The sequence below is a fragment of the Ictalurus furcatus genome, chromosome 15 (genome assembly GCF_023375685.1).
Source record: "Ictalurus furcatus strain D&B chromosome 15, Billie_1.0, whole genome shotgun sequence".
Lineage (NCBI taxonomy): Eukaryota > Metazoa > Chordata > Actinopteri > Siluriformes > Ictaluridae > Ictalurus > Ictalurus furcatus.
Genome location: NC_071269.1, coordinates 22767159 through 22793074, shown reverse-complemented (window position 1 = coordinate 22793074; position 25916 = coordinate 22767159). Strand labels below are relative to the sequence as shown.

At 40.8% G+C, this 25916-nt stretch overlaps 2 protein-coding genes across 3 annotated transcripts; one reads left to right on the top strand and one right to left on the bottom strand.

Annotated features, from left to right (window-relative positions):
- Positions 1 to 7541: 7541 nt before the first annotated feature.
- kti12 (KTI12 chromatin associated homolog) lies at positions 7542 to 9483 on the bottom strand. Its single transcript, XM_053643409.1, has one exon. The coding sequence runs from the start codon at positions 9398 to 9400 to the stop codon at positions 8573 to 8575; it is 828 nt and encodes a 275-aa protein (XP_053499384.1). The 5' UTR covers positions 9401 to 9483; the 3' UTR covers positions 7542 to 8572.
- A 47-nt stretch (positions 9484 to 9530) lies between these two features.
- acp1 (acid phosphatase 1) lies at positions 9531 to 22204 on the top strand. Of its 2 annotated transcripts, none has more exons than XM_053643412.1 (6): positions 9531 to 9611; positions 10837 to 10910; positions 11352 to 11465; positions 14797 to 14858; positions 18612 to 18717; positions 21862 to 22204. In XM_053643412.1, the coding sequence occupies exons 1-6, from the start codon at positions 9569 to 9571 to the stop codon at positions 21937 to 21939; spliced, it is 477 nt and encodes a 158-aa protein (XP_053499387.1). In that variant the 5' UTR covers positions 9531 to 9568; the 3' UTR covers positions 21940 to 22204. The 2 variants fall into 2 exon arrangements, with proteins under 2 accessions (XP_053499387.1, XP_053499386.1); XM_053643411.1 differs by lacking the exon at positions 11352 to 11465 and adding an exon at positions 11531 to 11644 and having other exon boundaries at positions 9539 to 9611.
- The last annotated feature ends 3712 nt before the right edge of the window (positions 22205 to 25916 follow it).

Here is a 25916-nt window from a genome sequence, read left to right as displayed (position 1 = left end):
CGGCTGGTGTCTTTTTTTCTATCTCCAACTGGGCTCAGAGGTAGATGTGAGTATTGGCTTCTATGTTGAATTTTAAGTGTTTTTGGGTAATAGGCTAAATTTGAGCCAGCAGTCTGTCTGGCCGTTTGATCTGGGGTTTGGCTGGACACGGTTTGGATTGTAAAGTCAGCTCTAAGACCAGCTTGCCTCTGGGGTTAGCTCTTGGTATCTCAGTGCTTTGTGATGGTGGGTCTCGGTATCACTATTTTTTAGGTGGGAATGGAATTTAATGGCTCTTTTTTTATTTGAATTATTAGAGGGTACAGTCCTAATTCTACTCTGCTGGCATTGTGGAGCTTTTCGTTGTACCCATTGGGTGTTTGTCCCATTTACTGAACTCTTGGTCTGTGAGCGGACCCCGGACCTCAAATCCGTAGAGCGCAATGGGTTCTAGAACCCATTTAATTATTTTTAGCCAGATTCTGATTGAGATGTCAATTTTGATATTTTTATTAATGGCATAAAAAACTCTTATTGGGAGCGTAAAAATACTGCTTCCAAGTGATGAACTATAAGTGTACCTGCCATAAGAATCTCCTCGTAGCCTGCCATGGTGGAGATAATGTCTTCCATTTCTTTTGGTTGTTATTTGCTTCTTGCTGTATGTATAGGTGGGGCGACGGCATCTGAGTGTGTCGGGTTCTTCACCTGATCTGGCGTTTAAGTCTCCTTGCCTTGTGACTCTGAGTGATTGATTTCTTCTTCTAATATGGAGAAACTGTCTTCATTAAAGTCAGGAGATTCTGCTGGTGGGACATAAGCACACAGAAGGATGTTCTTTTCTGTCAACATGACTGCTCTATTCATTTCTAGCCAAATATAAAATTGGTTTATTTGAACTGTTTTGATGGAGCGGGCAATATCTGAGCCCTGAGTCTCTTCCCTGTGTCACTCCGGGCAATTTGGTGGACAGGATGATGAGTTCTCTGTAGCCTGTAGAACAACCAGTGGGTCCATCTCCTCTGCTCCATGTCTCCAACAGGATGATGATGATGATGATGATGTCTGAGCTTTTGATTTCTGAGATAAAGTCTGCGTTTTCCATTTCACGTTCCAACATGATATGATAAATGCTGTGTTGTCCGTGGGGTTTTAATTTTGGTAGCAGGTGTTGTCCTAGGACATTAGTTGTGAGCAGATCAGGTTGAGCATCTGATGGATGTCTCTCAGCTCAGTTGGGGCTTGTGCAGTCGCTGGTGCGGGGATCCTGCTCACCGTTCGGACGTAGATGAGGCCGACAGGGTTCTGCTGCATGTGCGGGGTGCAAGGTGTACGCCGGAGAGGCTGTGCTCTGGTTTGATGGCTGGGGTTGATGTAAAGTGGTGATAGCAGACTTGGATGGCAGGCTGGACGAGGATACTCTGGTTCTGATGGCTCTCTCTCTCTCTGTATGTGCTTGTCTCTGTCCCTCTCTCTTTCTGATGCTCTTTAAATACCTTTATAAGACAGCATAGAGAAGTGAAATGACATTATAGTAGAATAATTATGCATATTTTCTATTTTAAAAAAAAATGATACGCCCATAGATAACAATATACAGAAAAGCTGAATTAGGAGATCCAGCAGAGGGCAGTATCTTAGTGCTGATTGTGTGTATGTGTGTGTATGTGTGTGTGTGTGTGTGTTGATGTCTCCATAAGGATAGGGATATCTGACAGATTGGTCCTTGTGGCTGGTTCCCACGATGAAAACTGCAGCGTTTATTAAAGGAAATGTTTCATTTTAATTACTGAGATTAAGGTTAGTGTTAGATTTAGGTGTAGCATGGGAGTAATTAGCTGCATCAATAATTATGCCAATGGAAGGTCCTCACAAGCATAGTAAGACAAATGTGTGTGTGTGTGTGTGTGTGTGCATGTCCATGCTTGTTGCAGGTACAGGAGTGTATTCTAATATGAGGTTAAACCTTTGTATAAGTGCCTTGTTTTCATGACGCAAAACATAATTGCTGCTCGCTCTGAGTACCACGGGAGCATTTGAAGATAAGTATCTTTCTCTAACATGTCTCTTTTATCACCTGAAGTGATTCCCTCCCACAAACACGGCTTTGATCAGCATTCATTCAAAGATTGCGCTAATCGTATTCATCAGAGAGGATGACTCAGGCGTGTGACCTGGACCGGAGTGGGTTCTGGATTATGTAAAACCTCACAGGACTGGCAAAGCTGGAAGTATGGCTTGTGTGGGTCAAAAGCAACGTGATATGACATTTGGCTTTGGTGAGTTTCTCAATGTCTCACTTAGCGTTATCAGTGGAGAGTAAATCAGGAGGTCTGTTTGCAGTCTCACACCTCCTTTCTCAAACTCTCTAAGCTTCCAACCTCCTTCATGGGAAAGATATTCACTCTGTATAGCTATAAATTAAAAAAAAGAAAAAAAAAGAAACAAAAAAATGATCCTTAATAATGTGCTGTTTTTCGTGCGATTTATGGATTCTATTAATTCACAACACATCTTTGGCATCTTTTTTTATTTCTGGATGATCTTATTATAATGGTGTCTCTATAATAGAATTAACCATGCATGAATGTGGCATTTTTTATTCCGCAGCCCTGCCCTTAGACAGTCTAGTGGCGTGGTGGTGCAGAAAGTAGCATTGCTGTCTGACAACTCCGAGCTCCCATGAGTTTTGCACGTTCTCCCCGTGTCCGTCTGGGTTTCCACCATGTTCTCCAGTTTCCTCCACCTCCTAAAAACCCAAAACCAGTAGGACGATCGGCTACGCTAAATTGCTCCTAAGTGTGAATGTGTGTGTGCACGGTGCTACAGAATTGAGCCCCAGGCGGGGTGTATTCCCACCTTACACCCAGCATTCCCAGGACCCTGACCAGGATAAAGCCCTTACTGATGATTAATGAACGAACAATGTACTACTGATACACGCTACACAAAGACTATTTAATACGTCACAAACTGAAGTCGATCTTATGGGAATAAATATGGACTGACTAGACAGATACAGTTCTATGCAAAAGTTTGGACAGTGGAAAAATGTGTGCTGGAAAAGGCAGTATTGGCACCCTGTCCAGGGTGTACCCCGCCTTGTGCCCGATGCTCCCTGGGATAGGCTCCAGGTTCCCCGTGACCCTGAAAAGGATAAGCGGTATAGAAGATGGATGGATGGATGGATGGATGGAAAAGGTGGTTTGATATCTTTTTATATAACAAGAGTCAGAGAATGTACTACCCTCTGGAACTGTTCCTCCTTATGACAATTCTTGACATGAGTAACAATTCCTAATGAGTTAATTAAGTTATGAGTCTTTGAAGGGTGTCCAAACTTTTGCACATACATGCCACAATTCCTTTTTTTTTTTTTTTTATCAAATATAAAAGTTCATCAAATATAAAGTAAATGTGTATAAATATTTGCAGAAGAAATTTTAAGAAATAGTACTGTACATATAACTGTACATTATTATTATTATTATTATTATTATTATTATTATTATAAGAAATTTTAAAAATAATAATAAATAAGAAGACCTTTACTTCCTTTAGGCATTTTATTTTAAAAGGGGCTTTTTTAAATAAAAAAAAAAAAAAAAACAAAAACAAAAAAACAAGAGAGATATTAATATTAAAAGAAAAAGATAAAACACATGACTAATTAATGATTAATATATCAAATCTGAAAATATCTGTAATAAATCAAATTCCAGCTGTGTTTTAAAGCTGATAAGCGGCGGGTGAATAATGACTACCATATCTGAGCACAGAGTGTTCCAGATTGGATAAAACCAGGCCCATGCTTCATCATTTTACTTCTGGTGAAATATTAGATCTGATAAGGAAAATATTCTGTCGATGTAATGCACAACACTGAGTCTCAGGTTCAGCACTGCTGCTGAATACATTGATTTATATAAATATCAAAATGTCTTTCAGAGTCTGTATTAATCGACTAGATTCTTTCTTTTATTAGACATCACTTCAGTTGAAATCATCCATCCATCCATCCATCTTCTATACCGCTTTATCCTTTTCAGGGTCACGGGGAACCTGGAGACTATCCCAGGAAGCATCGGGCACAAGGCAGGGTACACCCTGGACAGGGTGCCAATCCATCGCAGGGCACACTCACATACACACTCACACACCCATTGTTATTGTTAGCAAGGTGGAATTAAAGATGGCCGAGGGCGGCTGTGGATCAGGTGGTAGAGTGGGTTGTCCACTAATCATAGGGTTGGTGGTTCGATTCCCGGCCCACGTGACTCCACATACCGAAGTGTCCTTGGGCAAGACACTGAACCCCAAGTTGCTCCCGATGGCAAGTTAGAGCCTTGCATGGCAGCTCTGCTACCATTGGTGTGTGAGTGTGTATGTGAATGGACAAATGAGACACAGTGTAATGCGCTTTGGATAAAAGCGCTATATAAGTGCAGACCCTTTATGAAATTCTGCTGGCTCAACGTCAGGTGCCTTCTCTGTGGTACACATGGTGATATATTTCACACAAGCTATATTGAAGATATTTTACAGACAATTAAAAAAAAAAAGCTATTTATCCAGATGGGTTTTATTGTTATCTCATCCATATACAGTACGTATGTTCGGTGGAATGCAGAGTATATGACAATGCAGCATACAACACACACGATCAATGTATAGTTTCAGTAAGATCTTTTCATTACAACTTGTACTTGCAGAACATTAACACAGAACAGTGCTGGTATACACACAACAAACAACAACTACACAGAACAGAATCCTATTTTGGAAAACAGTCCAAAAGATACTATGCAAAAGAGTGCTGGTGTGAGTAGACAAAGACGGACAAAGACGTTTTTATTCGTAAATATTACCGTTTTTAAAATAACAGAGAGCACCCCTCCCAAAGCCACGGTTATTGTGGTTATCAGGTATGAGTAATGTGACCGGACAGACTGCAGAGTCCTTAACAAATGCACTCTGTGTTGACTAAAATCCAGTAGGCACCTCTTCAATGTGACACATCTGTGATTCAAAACAAAAACAAAAACATGATGACGTCATGAAAGCCCAACTGAAATAATGTAAGTGCTTGGCAAATTGCTACGGTTTAAGAGGAATAAAACTCTTACATTTATGATATTTGGAAGACACCCTTATCCAGGGCGACTGAAGAGCCGAGAGTTAAGCCGGGCCTCGCTCAAGGGTCCAGCAGATGCATCTTGGCAGTGCTAGGATTTGAACTCACAACCTTCCGATCAGAAGGGCCGACGTCTTAATCACTTGACCTACCATTGCCCTCAGAATATGTTCAGAATGTGGGATGCCAGATCTTCACACACACTCGTTCACACGAGGGACAATTTTAGAGTAGCCATTCATCTACTGGCAAGTGGGCGGAACCAGGATATCCAGGCAGACATGGCGAGAACATGCCCAGAACCTTCCCGCAGACAGTAATCCAAGCTCAGGATTGAACCTGCACCACACCTGACTGAAAAAAAACAACAACAACAGAAACCCTCATAGAATTTGTAATGTTTCATTTTTAATGTTTATAATGGGAATTATATTGGTTTTAATGGAAACTCTTAATGGTCCCTGTGGGTCTCTACTGGTCAATTGTTGCCTTCTATTACTACGTCTAGCGGTTATGTCTATCCTTAATATGTCCTACTACATAATGGAAAGCATTTAATAATGGTTTTAATGGTTAACAGCTGATGGTTTGTAATGGTATGTGTAGTGGAAACCATTAGAATTGATGGTTTTTATTGGGTAGGGTTTTTTTTTTTTTTTTTTTTTGGTGATGTCCTGTTTTATGCCTTAGATATTCATAATTGTGCATTGTATACTTTATCCCTTATCTTACTGGGATTTAAGTAGACATCTGTAACAGGAGAAATTTCTTGCATACAGTAAATTGGTCTCTAAATCGGATGTTTTGTCACAGCTGCTGCTGCTGCTGCGTAAAAATGCCCTACAAATTCAGTTCTAAACTACGCTATGCAGACCTAAATACACAATAACATAGAGAAAATAGCCACAGGTTCAAAGCCACACTCTTAAGTATAATGATCACTGGTAGGTAATTCATTTACAATCACTATCAATTCATTCAAATTTCTATACATTCATACAGACGTCTGAAAAGACAGAAGAGGAGTGAGAGAGATGAGAGTGAAATCAGATGAACCCCCTCTATCAAATTTAAACACTGATGAAGGACAGCATGAAGCAAATAAACAGAGAGGCCCAGAGCTACTCAGCTGGCACCGTCACTCTGTCGGCCTTCATTCACAACACAGTTTCAAACCATGAGTCATTTTATAGGGCGCTTTCCTTTCTGGTTTATTCATCAGCTCTGAACTTGCACCATAATCACACCTGGCAAGAAGAATGCGCTTCGTTTAACTTCAAACTGAAAGAGTAGGTGTGGATTTTTGATTTTAATGAGCCGTAATCATCGAGATTAAAACGAACAAAAAAAAAAAAAAGGCTTGAAATGTTTCCCTTTACGTGTAACGAATCTAGAATATATGAAAGTCCCACTTTTTGAATTCAATCACGGAAAGAAATTTTTCCCACGATACGATTCTAGTTTTCTGAGCGGCATCTGTTTTTCCTCGGGTGTGAAATCATTTACACCAAATAACCAAGTGTAAAAGTCCTTTAAGAGACAGAACTGAAGTATACGTTTGAGCACGGTACTCGAGCGACTAAAACAGGGGACTACAATAGGATCTAAAAGACATGATGCAGGGTTCAGACTGTGCAATAAATATAGGTATTTCAACACATATGGCAATCTGAGTGCTAAACATTGTGATTTTTTAAAAAATATATATACACTGTACCATCATATATTAAAAATAGGTAAGTAAATGGACGATGGTATGGTGGAATAGCACGTAGCGTCGCCACCTTAGAACTCCGGGGCGTCTGATTCGATCCTGAACTCGGGTTACTGACGGCGTGAAGTTTCAGATATTTTCCCTGCATCTCTACGGGTTTTCCTCCAGGATTTCCAGTTTCCTCCCACCTTCGAAAAACACGCCTACAGATGGATCGTCGACTCTTAATTGCCCCACGGCACGAATGAGCGTCTGAATGTGTGTGTGCACGGTGCCCTGTGATGGACTAATATCACATCCAGCGTGCTTCCTGGAATCCCACCTCGGGCCCAGTGTTCCCGGGATACGCCCCGGATCCACCGCAACCCTGGCCAGGATAAAGCGCTTACTGAAGATGAACGATTAAATGAATGAATATAAATATTTGATCATATTTAAAGATTGGCCCATATTAATTCCATCAAAACAAGGCCCAAATGTTGGGAACAACATTTGGGGAGTTTTTTATTTATCTAGTGATTTCAACAACACACTAAGCTCTAAATCTAAATCCCTAAGCCAGATGTGATCAATAGCAAAACTCCCTAAGACGACATCATAAAGAAGCTTTGAGAGGAACCAGACTCAAAATCAAACCAGTGGTCTTCTGGGTGACTCTGGATAGTATGATATAGAAGAAAGGCAAGCAGTGCTGAATGTAATGAAGACGTGCAGGTTACGAACACGTGTATAAGACAGATTTGGTGGAATGCAACAGTACTTTCTGTGCAGTGCATATCTCTCAGGTATTTCAGTGCGATTATCCACAACAGCTGGAAAAGTGAATCATAAAGTGATTCACTCGCTTCAGTGATTAATAACGTCAAGGTTCAAAAGAAATCAAATGTATCCGGAGGCTTTGAGATCACCCACGATGCGCACAGAACACGATAAAATGAGGGTTGTGTTTTTTTTGTTTTTTTTTTGAGGGATTATTTGTATATTACAAGCTTCTGAGACGTCAATATGACAAAGGTCAATTTTGCAATAACGCGTAGACTGAGAGACCTAATCGAGTCATAGGGAAATAAATGCGTTATCGATTAGGCCGTTCAGTTGGAGAGCATAATGTCATCCGGAGAAACGTTTCTCCCTTTGATTTTCATTTGTTAGGTCTGGAGGTTTTCCAGTAGTCAAGTATAAATAAATTTAAATAAAAGCCAACCCTTATAGTATTACTACTACTCTATGCTTCGGAATGATTCCCCTCTTGACTAATCACTTTTAGGTTTCTTTTAATATGGAAGTTTTATTACGAAAAAGTGATTAGGTCAGAAGAATCTGAGAAAAATGACCCAAAACGCCAGGCAGAATTAGCAACACATTGTTCTCATGTGCTTGCATAGTGACGTAAAGGTCACAAATAAACGTTTAAACACAACTATTTAGCTGACACCTGGAACAATTTAACACCATGGGTTTACTATTATAGCTTTATAGCCTTAAGAAAATCCCAGGATTAGCATAAATCCTTCAGTCAGAAGTCTTGGAAAGTAAGACTCATGCATTGGACATGAAATTGGATCTTGGATAGTACTACGGAAAAAGTAGGTAAGTCTATCATTTACGAGTTGGTGTGTGAAGTTGTCTAAAATATAGATCTATATTTTATTAACTTCATAATCGTAATCATGTTAAAAAACAATGGATAATTTGAGGAGAAATAAAAACATAAAAGCTGCGGTTAAATTTACTGCCAGCCATCATCAGTGCACACTCTTATTGAGGTACTGCACAAACATATTGGCTATCAGTCCGATGTTCTCTGTCGGGTGCGTCTTGGTGTAACTGATGAACTGTCTCCGAAGTTTCCTCAGTTCGGCTACGTTAAGGCTTCTTTTCACATCGAATTTTTCCGTAGTTCCTGGAACTGCGATGGCGTCCCCAGGAACGCTGGTCTTCTGCGAGTCAAGAACAGCCATTAAGATCTCCTGAGTAACTCTGTCCAGCTCGTATAAGAAGTTGGTAGACGATAGCGGTTGACTTTGTGTAGACTGGTTACGTGGTGGCGCTTTCCTTCTCAAAATGGCATCAGAGATCGCTTCAAATGGAAGCCGGTCCTCTTTCTGGAGAGTAAAGAGAGGACTGTCCCACCTATTTCTCGAATCAGGCGCTTCGAACCTCAGAATTACGGCATCCAGGATTTCCTGGGAATATCGATAAGCTTCATCTCTTTCCTTGTTCCACTCTGAGCTCAATGCAGCAGATGTCAGACAGTAGACCAAGCAATGTGGTGTCTGTGCATGCTTGACCAGACAAAACAGTTCATATCTGTAGCCTTTAATGTAATTCAAGGAATCCAGAATGACAATGTCATCCTTGTTGATTTTCCTTTCGACTTCAGATCGCAAAGCACCTCTCAGATTTTTCTCCCTCTGTGAGTCTGCATACACCGAGTTCTTCTCAACACCCTGCATTTCATCTCCAATGATGTCAACTTGTTTATCTGTGTTTTCCACGAAGTAGTCCTTTAACTCTTGAGCTCGGCGACTTTTGCCGCTGCAAGGAAAGCCACATATAATAATTAAAGGCATTTTCGTGCAAATATATTTGTAAGTACGTATCCGGGTTCTCAGTCGTAGGATGTGGACTCGACCTCGTGGTTTGTGTACCTACTTTGTGCCTGTTATAAATAAATAAAAAATAATAATCGTCATTCGATTTTTACTCAGGCAGATGTTTGGGCAGCTACTGAAACAAACATGGCCGCCGCCGGAGGGAAATCGGTTTTGTTCGTGTGTCTGGGTAAGGCTCTTAAATATATATCCTGAGACCTCAGTAGCGTTCAGACGTGTTGTATACATGTGTAAAATTCAGGATGATAGCAGCGGTTTGATATGTATATATAAAAAAGTTAAATAAAGACAGAACAATGGCTCTGAAGATGGTTTAATTCATTACGTGACATGCGAGCTAGCTCCTTCCTGGTTTCTTGTCCTAGCGGGACTGACTCTTATAGTCAGGTTTTATTTCATTATTTATTTCATTATTTATTTATTTATTTTCATTTATTAAGTCGAATTTGGCTAGTGTTGCTTCATTCGATTTAGTTTGTCTGTACTACAGCTTATTTATTTATAATAAAAAAAAAATCTGGAAGTAAAACTAATTGAGTAACTTATAAACGATTGATAAAGAACGTAATGACGTGTCGTACCATGACGCAAGACGTGTAATGACGTGCCATGCCATGACGCAAGACGTCAGTTGCGTCTGAATTCTCGAATCTGATTGGTCAGAAGGTGTGCATTATTTTTAATTACCGCAGGGCTCGGAAAAGTAGTTCCGGCTGTAAGTTTAATGCGCTCGTTTTAAAAAAGTTACTGTTTCTATAGTAACAGCTCATAGACAGGGCCTGAAATCCCTTCAACCGGAGTTAATTGCCTTTTCAAGTATCCCCTGGGTGCTAATATTAAGTGAACATTGTAATAAATGGCAAAACCTCTCAGTTAAAGCATTTTCAATTTGTCGAAATATATTAACATGAGTACCGAATACACCTTGGATGGGATGGCAGTTCGTCACACGTCACAAATTCGCACCCTAGGGGTTGGTTTATCTTAGCCGTTCCACCCAATAGCATGTTTTTGAGAGGTCGGAGGAAACCGGTGGACCCAGAGGAAACCCACCTGGATATGGGGAGAACCTGGGAAACTCCACACGGATCATAACCCGATCATAACTCGGGCTCGAACCCTGGAGCTTTGAGGCAGTATTATTGCTCGTTAATGAAGACGTCATGAATTTACACAGATACATGAATAACTTTGCTTTGTGTCCTACGCTAGGCAATATGAAGTCACTAGGGTTATTGGTGATGCTAAATTATTACAATTATTAATGCCAACTCGCTGTCTCAAGTGTTCATGTAGGTATCTATTTAACAGGTTTCCATCAGCGTGTTATAGTCATTTGAACAATATCCAAGTACTTTAAAGACGGTTTTAAGATGGCTGATTTTGTTTTCTAGGGAACATCTGTAGGTCTCCGATCGCAGAGGCCGTCTTTAGGAAGATGGCCACAGACAGTGGAGCGGTGGACAAGGTGAGAGACGCTGCACGTCATAGTTCTGATATATGAGATGAAGGAGAATGTTCTACATGTGTAGCTACGAGTGGTGAAACACTTTAGTAATTTATTAGACGACGCTGAAGGACACCGAGGTGGATTTACCGAGCCGTTCAGTTCGCGTTCTGCATGTAAAACCTTGCGTGGTATGTACGGAACTGGCGTACCAGCCTGAACGTGTAATTAAACATGGGTTTATGCAGAAATGTGTCTTATACCCATCCAGCTGAATCTGACATTCACGTTTGCGCCTTTGTTACACACATGTAGTGAGAATGAAGATAAGTGCATCTTCACTATAGGACTTGAAATGTTGTCCAGCGGTGTGTGACGTGCCATCCGTGATGTCAGGACAGTCTGTAATGTGATGCGATGTCTGTGCTACTGTTTTGTCTCCTGCTTTATGTGTGTGTGTAGTGGAGGATAGACAGTGCGGCCACCTCCACCTATGAGATCGGGAACCCTCCTGACTATCGAGGTGCAGCCTGTATGAAGAAGCACGGCGTGCCCATGCGCCACGTGGCGCGTCAGGTACGGTGGGCATGAACGTAGCGCTAGTTCCATTGTGTGTGTGTGTGTGTGTGTGTGTGTTGCAGTGGGTTATAGACTCCGGTGCCACGTCAGACTGGAACATAGGCAGCACTCCGGATGAACGTAGTCTTACCTGCCTCAGGAAACATGGCATTGATACAGATCACAGGGCACGACAGGTACCTGCACGGCGTGTGTGTTTGTGTGTGTTTGTGTGTGTACATACGTGATTGTTGTTCTTTTACACTACACTAGCAAAAGCTTACAAATAAAATTCAAAATGGGTAAGTTCTATAGACTCGAATGCAGAAGTTTGCGCCCCCGTGGTTACTGTGTGGGGGGAAAAAAAGGGCAATGTTTTATTCAATTTATTGACAATCATAACTGTTTTAATGAAAGTAGTATATGATGTCAGAGGTGTGTGTGTGGTCAGTACTATAGCTGATTAACCCTTCTTCCACTCAGCAACCAAACAAAAGGCCCAACAAACACTTAGTCCAATACAAACCCACATTAAAATTCTTCTTCTGCTTCTTCTTCTTCTTCTTCTTCTTATTTCTCCTCTTCCTCTTCTGCCTCTTCTTCTTATTCCTCTCATTGCTCTCTTCTTATTATTAGTCCTCGTCTTCTTCTACTTATTATTATTATTATTATTATTATTATTATTATTATTATTCCTCCTCTTCCTCCTCTTCTTCTCATTCCTCTTCTTCTTATTCCTCTCATTGCTCTCTTATTATTATTATTCCTCGTCTTCTTCTACTTATTATTATTATTATTATTATTATTATTCCTCTTCTCTTCTTCTCATTCCTCTTCTTATTCCTCTCATTCCTCTCTTCTTATTATTATTCCTCGTCTTCTTCTACTTATTATTATTATTATTATTCCTCCTCTTCTCTTCTTCTCATTCCTCTTCTTATTCCTCTCATTCCTCTCTTCTTATTATTATTCCTCGTCTTCTTCTACTTATTATTATTATTATTATTATTATTATTATTATTCCTCTTCCTCTTCTTCTTATTCCTCTCATTCCTCCTTCTTATTATTATTCCTCGTCTTCTTCTACTTATTATTATTATTTTTATTATTATTATTATTCCTCTTCTTCCTCTTCTTCTCATTCCTCTTCTTATTCCTCTCATTCCTCTCTTATTATTATTCCTCGTCTTCTTCTACTTAATAATAATAATAATAATAATAATAATAATAATAATAATAATAATAATAATAATATTATTATTATTAAATACCAGGAAATAAAATCTGAAATCCTAAGCTCTCGTCTCATGTCCATCTTTTGATCCGAAACCCAAATGTCTTTGGTGTATAGCACAAACAAATGAACTGGCCTTGCCGTTCCAATAGTTTCGGAGGGGTCTGTGCTTATATTTTTTTTTTTAAATGTATTTTTATATTTTCAACGTGTTTGGGAATAGTTACTTTATCATTTTTTGAGAGAATTTTTTTAAAATCTAAAAGCAAAATATGTGAGGCATACAGTTGTGCAGTTTTCTCCTTTTTAAACTAATTTCTCTTTAATATCTGGTTTGATGTAGCGTATCGGAGCTTGTGTCCGTTTCCGTCGCCGTGAAAACGAGCTCATAGCAGATTGCTGCCTTTCACCTTCAATGCACTCTGACGTCTGTCTGTGTCTCCACTGACTCTGTCCTCTCACCCCTGACCCCTTCTTCATCCCTCCTTTGTGCTTCAGCCATTGTCGATTTCTCCAGTAGACTTCCTCTGGAAATGTTTAGAGCTCGTTATCTTGGATTTTGGCTGACCTTAATGAATCGTCATGTGTATTCTGATGAGCGCAAAAAAAAAAACCAACCAAAAACCACACACACAGCCGTCCACATCATGTAAAAGGAAACGTGATTCATCAGACCAGGCTACCTTCTTCCGTTGCTCCATGATCCAATTCTGGCCCTTGTCAAAGTCGCTCAGATCCTTACACTCGCCCATTTTTCCTGCTTCCAACACATCAACTTCGAGACCTGACTGTTCACTCGCTGCCTAATATATCCCACCTCTTTCCAGGTGCCACTGTAACGAGATAATCAATGTTATTCACGTCACCTCTCCGTGGTTTTAATGTTATGGCTGATCAGTTCCCTGAGTGTTCTAGCGATTTCTTAAAATCAGCAGCACGTAAACAGTCCCGTGGTACAAAATCGAAAAAGGTTCTCTCCTTGTGACTTGCGTTGCTTTGCAGTTTTCACCCGTAGCCGATGTGATCAGACCGTGCCGCGCAGCTCTGCGGCTTTTCTTCACCGGGTCTGTCTGGGACGATATAAAACGACTGCCTCGTTAACGTTCGAAATACTTCCCTATTACATGAATATTCAAATCTAATTTCGACCGTTCTAACCCGGAGCTGCTCTGGCTCCGTGGGAATGAAGTCGCGCCTTCTCTTATCTCCTTTAAGACTAATTGGTGGTGTTGAACAAGGAGGAATGAAATGTGACTGATCCCGGCTGAAGAGCTTTGTAGGAGTTTTTTTTTTTTTTTTTTTTTTTAAACCGTCTACTTCAAGCTCCAAGAGATCAAATACGCCGCGTGAACACCGAGTTGTTGTTCAAGAATCACGGTGCAATGGATAAAATATCAAGCAACTACTATAGACGTTCTTAAAAGAAAACTTTAACCGGCCCTGTTGCGATCGCAACGTTCCCAGATATTGGATTATACGCAAATATGTACCGTGCTATTTATTTATTGCAGTCTTTATTCTTTTAAACTATCGAAGCCAAACCACTAACACTGTGGTAACATCAGGGGTCTTGTATAATTTAAACAGTACCGCCAGTTAAGTTCACTCTGACATGGCTTGTTATTGAGATTTAGAATAAACCCAGTCAACTCGAGTACTAATGCTCTTTTAGATACTGGTGCTTCTTTCTGTGTGTGTGTGTGTGTTTTTAGTTTTTCTTCTTCCTCGTGTTCATGTCGCTGCTTTTTTTTTCTTCTTCTTCTTTTCAGTAGACTGAAAAATGTGCTATCGCCCCTTGCTCCGCTGTTTCGCAAAAATAATGTCTGCTCTTGCTCAACCCATGTACGAACACATGTAAGAGTACACGTGTGGCCACAGATGTGCTTTGATGTGCATCTGCAAAGGATTACTCATCTCGCTCAAGACTATACACTCGTAGATTTTTCTCCTTGTCTAAAGACTGTTGGAGCGCAGCCAGTGCACACAAGCTTCAGAAACGGCCAAAGATCGCTCGGTTAGAGAGAGAACGACCTTTTGTAGGTCACTGCGTGTCCGTGGAAATGAAATGACTCATGTTTACTCCTCTCTCATTCTGTCGCTGTCTTCCCCCCACAGGTGACGAAGGAGGATTTCGCGACGTTCGAGTACATTCTCTGCATGGACGAGAGCAACTTGAGGTTTGTTCACACAATGGGTTTTTGGAAATAGCATGTTCTGTATGAAACGGTCCCAAAAGCATACTTAAGTAAACGTTGAGCCACCCGTCTGAGCGGGCGTGGATTGCGCATTACGAGCTGCTGGTCAAAGCGCGCCCTTAGCGGAGGTCTCCCGAACAGAACCCGAAGCTAGTTTGGATCTGTGAGAATAAATCTCCCGACTCTCATCTCTCCTTTCAAGACTAATTGGTGTAAGGAATCGAATGTGACTGATTCCAGCCTTAGAGCTTTGTAGTGGAGCTTTGGAGCATCTCGTCCAAGCTCCAAGAGGTCACACGGAGGGCATGGGTATGTCTCCGGTTCTCCCGTCTCCACCAATCGCTCATCACGGTCTGATGTCCTGGTAATCCTGGCATTTCTGTAGGCCGAGACCTGATGAGGATGAGCGGTGAGAGGAGAACGGCCAGACGCGTTCGAAGATCACGGTCGCTCAAATATCCACTCTCTACAACCACGGTGAGCTGAAAAGCATCTCACGCACAACACGTTGAACCTTGAGGCGGAAGAGACGCAACAGCTCTGTCTCCTGTTAGCCAAGAACAGGAATCCAAAGCTATAGTGCGTGCGCAGACGCTCACTCACGCCAATCTTCAGCTGCCTGGTTTTGGTGCGCTTTGTGATTGGTCAGTGTCATTATGATTGACAGAGATGGGGGAAGACTAACTCTTCCACCCAGAGCACAAGGCTAGTTATTCTCTCTGGGACTCCTGTTCTCCTAACAGTTGGGCAAAACTTTGAAGAGCTATGCTCACTCAGGAGTTTTGTTTGACATCATAAACTATAGCAGTGTGGGTTGAATTTATTTATTTATTTATTTATTTATTGATCCCCACCCCTCCCCCAAACTAATGGTCCAGTTTGGGATGGATAATGCCTGAATCACATGTTCCCAGTCCCAGTCCATGTGCTCCTGCTTAAGCCGCTTACCGAGTTCCTCGGATTCCTGCATAGACGAGACTTTTCTCCTTTGCCCCTCTTTTTGATGCTTAGCTCCGAGATGTTTTACGTTATTTCCCCGAAGGATCTTTTTTTTTTGGTCCCTGACCAAGTAGTGATGTCAAAACATACTATGATTTACTGGTGACATGGACTTCTCCTAGAGCTTGGAGATGAATCCACACCACACCCATCGTCCATCATGTGCGATGAGCAGCGGGTCTACAATTCCGGCCGATGAAAGACTTTCCTTCTGTCCTTTACCTTCACCTCGTGTGTCCTCGGCAGGAAGGGAACCGGGCCGGGTAATTCAGATAAGAGGTTAAAGCGAGAGCAGAATTAATCAACCCCCATCGGGTTTATCGTCAGAATTTACAGACTTTCAGCTGTTTGTAATGAACAAATCGAACAAAAGCAACGGAAATATTTCAACACGACGAATGCTTCAAGTGGTTTCCCCGAGTTCAACTGAAAATGCAACTTCTAACGACGTCTCGTAACTGAAAACGGTGTGACGAAAGACGAGTTATAATTTTGGATTGAGTGTTTATGCAAGCCACATGTCTAAATCATCACACGCCCGACTTAAAACATAGTGTTCGGCTCAGTAATGCCGTCTGTGCCCATTTGGCTTCATAACGTAGCCATCACACATATTAAATTATTGAAAAAGAAATGTTCTAAAAGTTTTATCCAAAACCGAATGGGGAGCAGACAGTTCAACTCTTCTGAATCTGTCCAGGTCCTTGATTCGCTCAGAGCTGGACTATGGAAGCATGATTTATGGATCCGCCAGATCATACAGGTGCATCGCAAAAAATTAGAATATCGTGGAGAGGGTCATTTTATTGCAAAAGTAGAACTTTCATGTATTCTAGATTCATTACACATAGAGGGAAATATCTCGAGGCTTTTTTTTTTTGTTTTTGTTTGATTACGGCTTGCAGCTCACGGAAATAAAAAAATCCAGCGTCTCAAAATATCAGAATAAAGAATTTATAATACAGCAATTACCTGACCTGAGAAGAGCGCTAATCGGCTAACGCCTTTTTATTAAAAACACCGTTGCTCAGTGGTCCAAAGTCCTCTTTTCAGATGAAAGTAAATGCTGCATTTCATTTGGAAATCAAGGTTCCAGAGTCTGGAGGACGAGTGGAGAGGAACAGAATCCAAGTTGCTTGAAGTCCAGTGTGAAGTTTCCACAGTGAGTGATGATTTGAGGTGCCGTGTCATCTGCTGGTGCTGGTCCAGTGTGTTTTCTCAAGTCGAGAGTCGATGCAGCGTCTACCAGGAGATTTCAGAACACTTCATGCTTCCGTCTGCTGACGAGCTTTATGGAGATGCTGATTTGCTTTTCCAGCAGGACTCGGCACCTGCCCACAGTGCCAAAACTTTTTTGCTGCCCATGGTATTACCGTTCTTCATTGGCCAGCCGACTCACCTGACCCGAACCCCATAGAGAATCTACACCAAGGTGTTCGACTGGCCTTCGGAGCATACAGAACATCACCCATTCAGCGTTTATATATGGGAGCCAACGAACCTTCCTTGGAAATCAGACTCCTAAAGCTGGGCCTACAATATGCAACCAAACTGAAAACAAATAAAAAAAAATAAAATAAAATATCCATCAGCTTTCTCAACTCAACATCCAATACTATAAGAAAGAAAACCGAGTCACCTTCGTCCATTTGAGCTATGTATAAAAACCCATCTGGAGAATCTGAAAGTGGATTTAAACATTCCGGAGCGAACACATGTTGTTTTTTTTTTTTTTTGCGAAATCCCCCCCCCCCCCCCCCCATGGGATTCTCAGGAAGCCCAGAATCCGTCTGGATTTAATGAGAAACTAAAAACTCATCCGCATGAGCATTACCAACAATTCTTGGAAGTACGAGCAGCGTTCCCACAACATATTCCAACATACCTTGATGGATCCAGATCTGGAAATCAAGCGGTAGAAGCCTTTGCAACAAGTCAGCTGTGTCGAGGCATACGCACCCCTGACCAAAATGCACTTTTTATTGCAGGAGCAAATGCTTTATTACTAGCACTGGAATTCATTGAGACTGTTCCACAGAAATCCTTTTTTTTAACGATATCTGATTCCAAATCATGTCTGGAAGCATTGGAGTCTATAAAAGTGGGTCAGAAGGTCAGGAGCTCAAGCGCCGGGACTACCGAGCTACCACTGTTGGGACCTTGAGCAAGGTCCTTAACCCCAAATTGCTCAGTTGTATAAATGAGATAAATGTAAGTCGCGCTGGATAAGAGCGTCTGCCGAAATGCCATAAATGTAGGTTTAACGCCCAGGGTTTGGGGAGCGGGATGTCCGACAACCTCGTATAGATGTGATGGTCAGGTGTCCACCTAGTTTTTGCCATACGGTGTAATCTCTGCTAATGAACAAACAGATAGAGCTGCCAACGAAGCATTATCCTCAGAACCCAGTAAAATGTTCTATTATGTCCGCAGACCTAAAACCAACATTAAACTTGTACACTAAAAATAAACGATCAGTGTTTAAACGACAAATTACGGGAAATAAATCACGTCGTTAGGACAAGACACGTATTCCCTTTTAATGATCGCCGGGATGAAGTCTCGATGCCGGGTAGGACCCGCAAGGCTCGCGCACACAATCCATAATAAAAAGGAATTATACCCTGTGCTTGGATTGGATGTAAACTTCTTTGGATGAACGTAAATGGTACGTGAGAAGGTTTGCCGTTTTGTCTCGTTCGGGACTGAATTGAAGCGTTTTGTGTTTTGTTGCAGAGATCTGAAAAAGAAAGCGAACGGCGTAAACAACTGCAAAGCCAGAATCGAGCTGCTCGGCTCATACGATCCTGAAAAACAACTGCATATTCAAGACCCCTACTATGTAAGTACTACTCTACTCGCGCACACACGGACACGCTATCATTTGGTGTATACACTGACTGGCTATTTTATTTGATTAGGAACGACTGTACAGTTCCTCATTCGTGCAATTATCCAATCAGTCACTCATGTAGCAGCAGACCAGTGTATAAAATCATTCAGATGCAGGTCAAGAGCTTCAGCGCCAGCTGAACCTGAACAGTTTTTAAGATTGGGGAAGAGACCTGGCGACGTGGAACACGATGCGGTCTTCCGCTGTTGTCGCACGTCCTCCTCGAGGTTCAGCGTAGAGCGTGTTCTGAGATGCTTTTCCGCTCAGCACGGTTGGAAAGAGTGGTTATCGGAGTTCCCGTAGCCTTTCAAAGTCTGATAGTTTGCTGTGAACGTTAACTGAAGCTCTTGATCTGTATCATGTACGTTTACACTTCTGGCACTTGGCAGACGCCCTTATCCGGAGCAACTTATGTCATCTCGTTTATACAAGGGCTAAACTGTGGCAGCTTTGGCAGTGCTGGGATTTGAACTCATGAGCTTCCGATCAGCAGTCCAATGTCTTAAACGCTGATGTTCTAGATTGTACTGGTGCTACATGATTGGCTGAATAGATTGCACAGTTGCATGAACGTGCAGCGGTAAAGGTGTTCCTATTAAAGTGGCCGGTGAACGTAGATGTTACAAGTAAGTAGCCGTCGTCCCCGGTGGGCCTTTCTTGTCTGGACTAAAAGCATCATACTCATCTGATCTCATCAGCGGTAAAGCTCATTCCTGCTCAAGGTGTAGTTCTTACAGAGAAGCTGACTCACTCTCCTACAAGGATCCTTACCACGGCCCAGAATTCCCCTCTTCACTTCACCCTGATAGGGTCTCTCCTGACCTCGTGATGTTAGTGCCGAGGCATGTAAAGCGTTCTTCGGAGTGAAATAAATTGATCGTGTCAGGAACATGGAAAGAACCCCAATGATAACAACGCTGAGTAAAATCGTAAATTTGTCCGCTTCAGTCCAGTCCAAGTTAGTATATTTCTTGCTTGGGTTCATTGTGTGTGTTTTTGTTTGATAAATGTGTCTTTGTGAGTGTTTATGACCTGGAGCGTGTGAATGTAATGCTTAAGTAGATCTCTGGGGCTCGTAAAAGAGACCGATTAGGTGAGATGGATGTAGACGCTGAAAACGGGGAGTCCAGGATTAACATAGTTTTAACATAGTGAGCTGAAGAAGTTCAGGGGCGTGTACTGCGGGAGCGTGGGCGGGACCTTGATACCACGGCTCTTCTTTATGCTCGCTACTGCGCAGACTCGGGCTCCGAGATGTCGGCGCCGTATGGGGACATCGCCGGCTTCGCTTTTCTACAGCGGAAGAGAGTGAAAGCGTGTCGTTCATCTTTTTTTTTTTTTAACAGTCTATGGGAGGGACCGCTTAAACGTAAAGAAAACGATGCGTTTTGAACTTTATCTGGATTAATGTGGATGTAGCCTTAGAAACAGGCCTGAGGTAGAAAGTAATCGCGTGCACTACTGCAAATTAGTTCATTCTCCTGCTAGCATCTGCGAGTTCAACACGTCGAGAGTGAATAAAGACGTTGACCGGACTCGTACGTGCGATGTGAGGGGGAAAACACCACAGCTCACATCCAAATGTTGGCCGACGACTTTTTTTTTTGGTGCCACCTCAGAGAACTCCATTTCTAACCGAGTCGTATAACAGGCTCTGCGTTATTTATTTATTTTTTAAAATTCTTTCCCCCACCCAGCCGTACGCGGTGATGCAATCAACGATCAGAAGCTTAGTTAAGACGCGGGCAAAAGTCACCGCATGGTGACGGAAGATTTCAAGCATGTTGTTTATTTAAGAGATTAATTTTGATGAATTGCTCACAGTACAAACACCAACGTGAACTAACAAAGTAAAAAATATATATATATGGGGCAGTGGTGGCTTAGCGGTTAAGGCTCTGGGTTACTGATCGGAAGGTCGGGGGTTGAAGCCCCAGCACTGCCAAGCTGCCACTGTTGGGCCCTTGAGCAAGGCCCTTAACCCTCTCTGCTCCAGGGGGCGCTGTATCATGGCTGACCCTGCGCTCTGACTCTAACTTCCTGTCAGGCTGGGGTATGCAAAGAAAAGAATTTCCCTGTGCTCTAATATATATGTGACCTATAAAGATTCATTATATATATATATATATATATATATATATGTGTGTGTGTGTGTTCGTCTTTAAGAGCACCGTGCTTGGACTCGTGCGTCACTTTGGATGGCAGCATCTGCCAAAGAATTTTATTTATTTATTTGTTTATTTATTTTAAATCTGCCCCTATTCACTGCTACTCGGTACAAAAGATCACTCAGGACAGGGTGATGATTAAGCACTCGCCCTCCAAACAACACGGCGGAGTTAATTCCCCTCTATTCTGCCTTTATGCGGACAAGCCCTCAGGATGCAAGTGTTTGCAGCTATTGTTATCGCGCTGCTGTTTTCAGGCCTCGGTCTAGGTTTGCGAGGGTTAAACGAGTTCGGCGTCAGACCCTGTTTCGAGCGGCGAGAAAGCAGTGGTGCGATGTGCGTTCGTCCAGAGATGCGTTAGCAAGCAGGCTAAGCCCATAAAGGGGATTATATGCAACCTGCAAACAGATTTCTGGAGGAAAAGAAAGGTAAATTGTGGCGAGGGTGTGTGTGTGTGTGTGTGTGTGGAGTTTGCATGTTCTCCTCGTGTTTTGGGGGGGGGTTTCCTCTGGGTACTCCAGTTTCCTCTCCCAGTCCAGAGACCTGCACTGTAGGCTTATTGAAGTTTCTGAATGGTCCGTCGTGTGTGAATGGGTGTGCGATTGTGCCCTGCGATGGGTTGCCCACCCCCCTCCCCTACCCCCCTTCCCTCCCCACCCCACCCCCAGTCACCAATCCACCTGTTCCACCTACTGGCGTGTTTTTTTTGGGAGGTGTGAGGAAACCAGAGAACCCAGAGGAAACCTGCACGGACATGGAGAGCGTGTGTGAAACGCCACACAGAAAGTAAACATGACGTGAAGACGTGTTGTGAGGAATGCACGTCCTGGTTTTAAGCGACGCTTTTGTAGACCACACACACACACACACACACATACACACACACACGATACATGATTTCTTCTTTTGTGTTTTTTTGTTGCAGGGGAACGAGCAGGACTTTGAGAAGGTGTACGAGCAGTGTGTGCGGTGCTGTAAAGTCTTCCTGGAGAGAAACTCCTAACACACACACACACACACACACACACACACACACGCAGGAACCCAAGTAGCCATTTTATCCTGTCACATGTGTTATGAGTATTATAGTATGAATAACAGATTGCACTAATGGATTTCGCCCACACACACACACACACACATATTTGCTGTGTGATGTCTTAATTGGAAGATGAAGAATTATTGTAAGAATCTGCTTTCGACACACTGACCTCTTCATCCGAAGGGGAAAAAAAACACAATAAACCAGCTAAAAGACCGTAAATAAATCTGCGTACGAGTTGCTTTAATCGGTGTGGAATTCACATGATTAATAACACGCTCTGACAGTAATGCACTTCAGACTGAATTTAAATTCTCTCGTCCTCCTTCCCTCCTCCCCTCCTTTCCTCCCCTTTCCAGAGCTGTTATGGATTCGTCTCCATAATAACAAACATCGATTGTTCACATTTCCGCCTCGGGCGATTGCGACCGGGCTTTCGCCGTTCAATCGGAAGGAGAACGGGCAGGAACCGGTGTCGATCAGATCTGCACTGGAAAAAAAGGGAAGGATATAGATGGTAGCGGGCTTAATTGCTTTCTTCTTTCATCTGTGCTTTTTTCACTTTCTCTTCTGCGCTCATGCGTCTGCGTTTCAGTTTTCTGGAAATTTCCGTTCGAATTCGGTTCGAAGTTGCGCAAACTCGCGGAAACGTTTTCTGTTCGACGTCGGCACGTGCAGTGTGTTCCACTTGGGAAAAGAAGAAAAAAACCTTCAATCTAGAACCCTTAACGGTCCTTCAGACTGTCTGTCTGTCTGTCTGTCTGTCTGTCTGGGGAAAGGTTGAAGATTCCATGTAGAACCCTACAACCGAGCGTTTCCCAAGTGTTGCCCCATAACTAGTCCTAGAACCCTCCAATTTTATTTATTTATTTAATTAATTTAGGAGTGTATCTGGACACCTGGTTTAGGAAGAACCCTTAAGGAACCTTTTCTTCTGATAATACAGTAGAATATTTTATTACTTTACATTCTTACAAAGTGAAAAGGTTAACTCTAGAACTCTTAGGAGTTATTCTGTCATTATTCTTTTTTAAAAGAGGGTTCCTTTTTTTTTATTTTTAGTTTAGGAAGAACCCTTAAGGAACCTTTTCTTCTAAGAATACAGTAGAATATTTTATTACATTACTTTACATTCTTACAAAGTGAAAAGGTTAACTCTAGAACCCTTAGGAGTTATTCTGTCATTCTTTTTTTTTTTTGGTTTTGTTTTTATTTTTTTTATTTTTTTTATTTATTTATTTTAAGGAAGAACCCTTAAGGAACCTTTTTTTTTTTCCTCTCTCTCTTTCTCTCTTCAGACGGTTTACCCAGATATGTTTTTATATCAGTTATCATTGATCATCGTGACACATGCACTTATTTCATGTGAGAAGTTTTCATATCAGATGAAATGGTTAAATATAGAACCCTTAAGTGTTATTCGGACATCCTTCTGGGGAAACCTTTAAAGGTTCTATGTAGGACCATACAACCTTTTAGAAAGCGTTAAAAAAAAACCTGCTAACAAGAACCCTTAAGTTTTTTTTTTGTTGTTTTTTTTTTTTAAATAAATGTCGGCAGTATCTAAATACCCCGTTTAAACACCTGTTGATATTCCCCCCCCCCCCATTGGTCAGGAAGAACCCTTAAGGAACCTTTTTCTTCTAATAGCATACGCAGAACTGCTTTTATATCAGATATTTTAAAAAAAAAGAAAACATTTGAAACGTTTGGACACTTTTTTTCACACTTGTTAGTTCATTTCAGAATCCTATCATATAAAATAAAAACCAACACTATTAGAAAGGAAAAAAATGAAAGAACCCTGAAAGGTTCTATGTAGAACCCTACAGCTGCATGGGTCCCCAAACAGACCTCCTTTAGAAAGTTTAAAAATCCCTAACTTTCCACACACACACACACACACACACACACACAAAAAAAAAAAAAACCTCTGTGCAGAACCCTTGTATGGTTCGTCATTGATTTAATCGAACCGCAGTCTAAAATTTAAATATCCTGTTTACACCTGAACTCAAATATCTATTGTGAAGAACCCTTAAGGAACCTTTTCTTTTAGTTGTGTACCAGAACTGTTTTTTTTTCTTTATTTATTTATTTTTAGATCAGTTATCAAAAAGGAAAACATTTGACTTATTTTTGACCTGTACACTTATCACTCAAAAATACATTTAAAAAAGAGTTTCATTTGAGAAAACGTCATACAACAGTAACAATCTACACTCTGCGAAGGAACGGATGAATCTAGAACCCTGTCTAAATATTCTATGTAGAACCCAACAATGGAGTGCATCTGTTAGAGACGAAAGCTCAAACTATTCTTAAAGTTGTTTCTTTGTTCTTTTTAAAAAATCCAAGACTGAATTTGAATCTCATGCACACACACACACACACACACACACACACACACACCTGCTCATTTTATAATCTGTTCAGAAAGAACCTTTTAAGGAACATTTTCTTGTAGTACTGCAAAACATTTAACTCATTAACACGCATTACTTCATCTGAGAAATCTTCATATAAACTGAAAATCTACACTCTTGGAGAGAAAAGGATAAATCTAGAACCCGTAAGTGGTGTTTGTTCATCCTTTCTTGGAAACCCAAGTGAAGAACTCCTAGAACCTAATAACTCAGGGGTTCCCCATAAGAAAGAGTTCCTTGTAGAACTCTCTTTAGAAAGCTAAGAACCCTTAAAGGTTGTTTATTTGTTGTCGTTTTGTTTTGTTTAATCTAAGGCTCTCATGTTCACAAACCACCTCATTTTTCGTTGTTTAGAAAGAACCCTAGAGGAACCTAAAAAAAATTTTAATAGTGTAATACATTTACCCATTTGTAAAAAAAAAAATGTAAGCAGTTGAACATCTATAAAGTTTCATTTGAGAAAGCTTTATATAAAACTAACATCTACAATCTTAGAAAGAAATGGTTAACTCTAGAACCCTTAATGGTTATTCAGGAGTCATTCATTATTTATTATTGTTATTATTATCAAAGAGTGCATGTTAATATTCTGTTTACTCACTCATTTTTTTTCCTTAACATTTATTCATTAAATTTTTAACTGGTTAGGAAGAACCTTTTAAGGAACCGTTCCTTTTAATGGCGTACCCAGAACCGGTGTTATATCAGGTATCAAACAGGAAAATAATCAGCTAAATGTTCTGATACGTATACTTATACTCTCTTAAAGAGAGCATGTCAAATCTAGAACCGTTAAGAGCTGGTTAGCTGACCCTCAGGTGACACCACTGAACGTTCTGTGTAGAACCCTGACAGAGCCATTCTGTCTGTGGAGTGTGTCTGAATATCATTTACACACCTCTTCTTTTTGTCACTGTTTAAAAACAACCCTCAATACATTTTAAAAGTCTTCAGGAAAAATAACATCTGCACTCATGGGAGACGAAATCTAGAACCGGTATGGGTTATTCTTTTGTGCTTTTAGGGGAAACTTTAATTAGAATTTTTTTTTTTTTTTTTTAACGTTACTTTTTTACTTGATTAGGAAGAACCTTTTAAGGAACCTTTACTTCTAGTAGTGTACATACAACTGGTTGTTGTCAAGTACCAAAAATGTTTTGGTTTTTTTTTTTACACTTATTTCATTTGAGAACTCTTTATACATACATACATACATACATACATACACACACACATACATATATATATATATATATATATATATATATATATATATATATATATATATATACACACACATTATATATACATATATATATGTTATATATATGTATATATATACATACATATATATATATATATATATATATATATATATATATATATATATATACATATACATATATATATATATATATACACACATATACACACATATATATATATACATATATACATTATATATACATATATACATATATATATATATACACACATATATATATACATTAT

What these genes read in the sequence shown, in the direction of transcription:
- kti12 (XM_053643409.1), bottom strand. Translation starts at nt 9,400, where the DNA reads ATGCCTTTAATTATTATATGTGGCTTTCCTTGCAGCGGCAAAAGTCGC.
- acp1 (XM_053643412.1), top strand. Translation starts at nt 9,569, where the DNA reads ATGGCCGCCGCCGGAGGGAAATCGGTTTTGTTCGTGTGTCTGG. An exon ending in GGTTTTGTTCGTGTGTCTGG is followed by an intron (nt 9,612 to 10,836) that starts GTAAGGCTCTTA and finishes TTTGTTTTCTAG; the next exon opens with GGAACATCTGTAGGTCTCCG. An exon ending in TGCGCCACGTGGCGCGTCAG is followed by an intron (nt 11,466 to 14,796) that starts GTACGGTGGGCA and finishes TTCCCCCCACAG; the next exon opens with GTGACGAAGGAGGATTTCGC.